At 46.9% G+C, this 4,304-nt stretch overlaps 1 protein-coding gene across 1 annotated transcript; it reads left to right on the top strand.

Annotated features, from left to right (window-relative positions):
• On the top strand, positions 1-1,082 carry EDB91DRAFT_1079667 (uncharacterized protein; the record flags this gene model as incomplete). Its single annotated transcript, XM_041315155.1, has 4 exons — positions 1-513; positions 636-722; positions 770-808; positions 870-1,082. The coding sequence occupies 4 exons, from the start codon at positions 1-3 to the stop codon at positions 1,080-1,082; spliced, it is 852 nt and encodes a 283-aa protein (XP_041180029.1).
• Between the last annotated feature and the right edge of the window lie 3,222 nt (positions 1,083-4,304).

The raw sequence follows: 4,304 nt of genomic DNA, 5'->3' as shown, positions 1-4,304 counted from the left end.
ATGGAACCCAAGCCAGCCAGCTACCATTTTGGGTCGCACAACCCAAACATGTTTCTCCATCCTCTCAAGTCATGTCGTGTCGCATCCTGCAAAACTCCATGCAGAGTGGGATGGATGAGTCTGATTCAACAGTACCCACCATCTACTAGATCTGCTGGATGGTGCCCAGAACCTTTTGTCTGTGGAAGGTATGAGCCAGAAAGAGATTGGTTCCAAGTGCTCTCTGCAGATTGGGAGGGTTGGCTGAAGATGACAAACCCCATCATGAAAGGCTTATACGGGAACACGCCTGACCCCATAAAGCACCCTCTGGATTGGCAATGCATATTGCTAGAGTCCAACCTCAGCAGGAATCCACCAGCACCTATGATGGAATCCAACCTGGCCAGCTGGCAATTATGTTTGGAGACCATGATTAAAGAGCTGGATAAGCGTCAGCCTGGTAGTTCCCCTGAGGTGCCCATGGAGGTGGATCCCCTGACCATCCAACCAAGCTTATTCAAGCGTCCACATGTAAGTGTCTATAAGGAATACTTCCTCTAGGGATAGTCTGTAGATCTAAATTATTTGTTAGTCCCCTGATGTAGCTAAGTCCTCCCAAAAAAAGAAGTCAACTACCTGAGGTATGCCTCCAGAATCTTCATCTTATCCTTATTAACTGGTCTCCAGGAAATATCAGGTTTCATCCAGGTGTCATACATCCAAGAGGACAGGCCCTCCTAGTAGGTCCACATTTGACCACCCCTGATGTACTACCTGACGCTGCCAGGCTATGCAGCCAGGGCAGCCAATAGCTTCAGGATCTTTGGTGAGAAACTGCCCCAAAGGCCTCGTCTACCGCAACTGAGACTTGTTTTTGTTTGAGGTAGTCTGGGAATGTCAGTGAGCCCAATGTCCCCCCAGCTCCTTCCTCAAATAGTGAGGGACTTTCATTCAGTGAATATAACTCTTGGGGAGGCTGGTTGACCCCAGTAGCAGCCTTGAGTAAAAGTGAGCTGCAGGAACCAATTGAAGAAGGGGTTGAGATTTGGGAGACCATTAGGAAGAGAGCTACTGCCAACAACAAGATCAACAACTGTTAGACCCCTCCAGCTTTTGAAACATATATTTCCACTTCATTTTGTGACTTTCACCAGGTTTTGCAGTCCTGGACCCTTACTACTTTGTTGATCATCTCCATCACCATGCCCAAACAAAAGACCTTTCTGTTTAAGTAAGTCCAACCGCTCTTCAGGGATATAACCTCATAGATATCCTGTTCTTGAATAGATGTCACAGGTGCTTTTCTCATCAAGCATCAGCACTCGCAGAAGAGCAGGAGATCACACTGTGGTAAGGATTTGTTAGCTCATTAACATATTTCATTTTCTAACAAGACGAAGCACCAGCGCGATTTATTTCACAGTGTCATGACTCCAACAACATCTGCCAATGGCCCAGGCACTTCATTGGCCAACCCCTATGTGAACAACATGTTTGCCACCACAAGATGTAGACTTGTGCGCCTGTCCATCAGTACTCAGGCATCTAGTAGCTGCATCACAATTTAGTGTACCCTGACTACCATCTCCCCTTCACATGTATCTTAAACACCCGGTTTGATGTCCTGTATCAAGCCGTCTTCAACTGTAAGGAGTTGTATGTGCCCCAAATTTGGAGCGTGTCATATACCTGATTCAGCCACTCCCAACACTGTTCATAGATGTCCCTACTATTGGTCTGACCCCCTGTTTCCCTGTCCGCTCCATCCCTCCTTCTCTGACAGCTCTTCTGTCCTTTGACTTAGGCTTAACCCAAGTCAACTCCTGTTTGCCGGCCTAGGGGATTGACTCCCTGGGTCAGCCACCTTCTCCGCTCATCCAACTTCCTGCACCTCCACCGTCTTTCCCGCACATCGGACATGTGGCTAATCCTCTTGTACCTCTCTCCTCCATATTTCCATCCTGCATCGGACTTCATCTGAGCAGTCTCCTCCGCTCCTTTCCTACTGTTAGCTCTGACTGCAGTAGCTCTCCGACTCTCCCCTGTAGGGCGGACCAATCTCTGCCTGACATTCCCGCGCTTATCTAGTAGTTTGTTGGTCCTCCTTCAGAGGACCTCCACTCCGATGTCCTGTCGGAGCTTGTAGAACTCGAGTCAGACTACAATCCGAAATTAGGGGCACATACTTGGATAAGGGGCACAGCATACAAGCTGAAGCCAAGCCCCTCAGACTCCGTCTTATCCCTGAGCATGGTCTTAACAGCTACGGAAGTCCATGAAGTCAGTGAAGAAGAGCTATGAAAGTAAGACCAAGGAGGTTCCATAGAATAGTAACTGTGTAAGGGTGCCCCAATGTAGCAGCTAACCTCCAACCTAACCAGCTAACCCCGAGATGGAGAAGAATATAACCCCTGGACAAACAGCTAACCCCCCACTAAGCTAACCCCAAGAGGAGAAGAATATAGCCCCTATGCTAACAGCTAACCTCTAACAGAGGGAAGAGGTGCAGAATAGTGATGTGGTTGTGTAAAGAATGATAAAAATGCATGAAGTTCAGAATCATTAGTGAAGAAAAGATATAACCTCACCTGTGACCCTCCTCCTGCCTCCTGCCATAAAATTTTGGTCATAACCTTCACCCCAGAGCAGCGGCCAGCAAAGTCTTTGTTGTGGTTGGAGCTATGAACCCATAGAACATTATGAGAACAGCTGGGGTTGGTAGGATGTGGGGAAAAAAAGTTATGACTTCACCTTTGCCTCCTCCTCACTGCAGAGCATGAACGGTGGTTGTTTAGGCCATAACTCAAGAAATAGAGATCCAGGAAACAAGATTTTTGCTGCAGGTTCATCATGGGCTATGACTTACACAGCCCAGGATGTGTCAAGGTTGTTGGATGTTGTGATGGAAGCATACAAGCAACAGAATTCCTGGGCACCATCTGAAAAAGTCAACATTTGATGGTATCTATTACCACATGCAAAATCCACTATCTCCGACTGGACTTTTTCCCGGGATCTGAGGAGTCATCTCCTTGTAATAATTGTTGACAGATTAATTAGCCTTTCATTCATGTTTTGAAAGGGATAGCATGTTAAAATTGAGGCATTTCCGCTAAGGAAAATGATTCATGGCTCAGAATAATTGGAAATGCCTTGAAAATGAAAGAATGTACCTGTTAAGGTTGTGCTCAAGGGAAAGATTACTCAAAGGGCTTTGGCTTCAGCTCGTGCGCTGCACACCTTACCCGAGTACATGCCCTTTAATTTCTGAGAGGCAGAGGGGAAGTCCGACGGAAGTCCAGGGAAGTCTGCAGGTCAGACAACAGGGGGAGTTCGGCGGAACTCTGGAAAGCTAGGAATCAATAGAGCAAGGCGACTACAGACAAGTCTGGAGTAGAAGTGGAACAGAGTTAGACCACCCTAAGGTAGAGCCGGAGATTTAGTCCTCAGGTTTAACCCTAAGACTTGGAGGTAGACAAGAGATCAGACTCAAGTATGGAGAAGCAGGAATGAGCAGAACTAAGATGATATTCAAACTTAGGAGTACCGGAGTATTACAGGAGTTTATATACTGTAGGTATCATGTAAGTAAATCAGTCAGCAAAGTTGATAACACCCTTGAATACTTTGTGGTCTGTGATACTGCTCCGAGTCTATGTGCACCTGAAACTGACCATGTCCCAATCCTTAGCACCCTGGACCTTAAACTGCCCCAAGCCACCTCCAGCATCAACCTCAACTAATGTGAAGTCGACTGGGAGAAATTCTCAAAATGCCTCAAAGACCAACTCTGTCATATACCGGATCCGAGCACCTCCAGATACCACCTGTGAGCATCCCTACTGCTGGTCCAACCCCCTGTTTCCCCATCTGCTCCATTCCTCCTTCTCTGACAATGCATGAAGTGCATCTCAGCAGGACTAGCCCTGCTACCTCCACCCTATCGGTCTGCCCGATCCTATTCCTACTCCCTCCACCTTTCCAACCCACTTGGTTCCTTCAGTTCCGCTCATGTTGCCCCACCCGATGATTAGTCAGCCTGACCGCCTCACCGGTCCACTCCTAGACTAGGAACTACTCAACTGGTCCTATCTCCGTTTAGTATCATAGTTCCACTTTTCGGATCACTGGAAATCCCTATACTTGAGTGATTTCTGATCCATTGTGTACATACTATTTTCTGAGCCTCTTCTCGTATGTCTCAGTCATCTCTCTTGTAATCCTGTACACTCAGCACATAGCCTTCTGCTATGCTATGCTACTTACTTAGAGTATATAAACATATGTACATTTGTCTGTAGATACTCAGTCTGAATATTACC

This window comes from Suillus paluster (assembly GCF_016628075.1).
Source record: "Suillus paluster strain FC165 chromosome Unknown EDB91scaffold_11, whole genome shotgun sequence".
Taxonomy (NCBI): Eukaryota; Fungi; Basidiomycota; class Agaricomycetes; order Boletales; family Suillaceae; genus Suillus; species Suillus paluster.
This window is presented reverse-complemented; position numbering and strand designations above follow the sequence as displayed.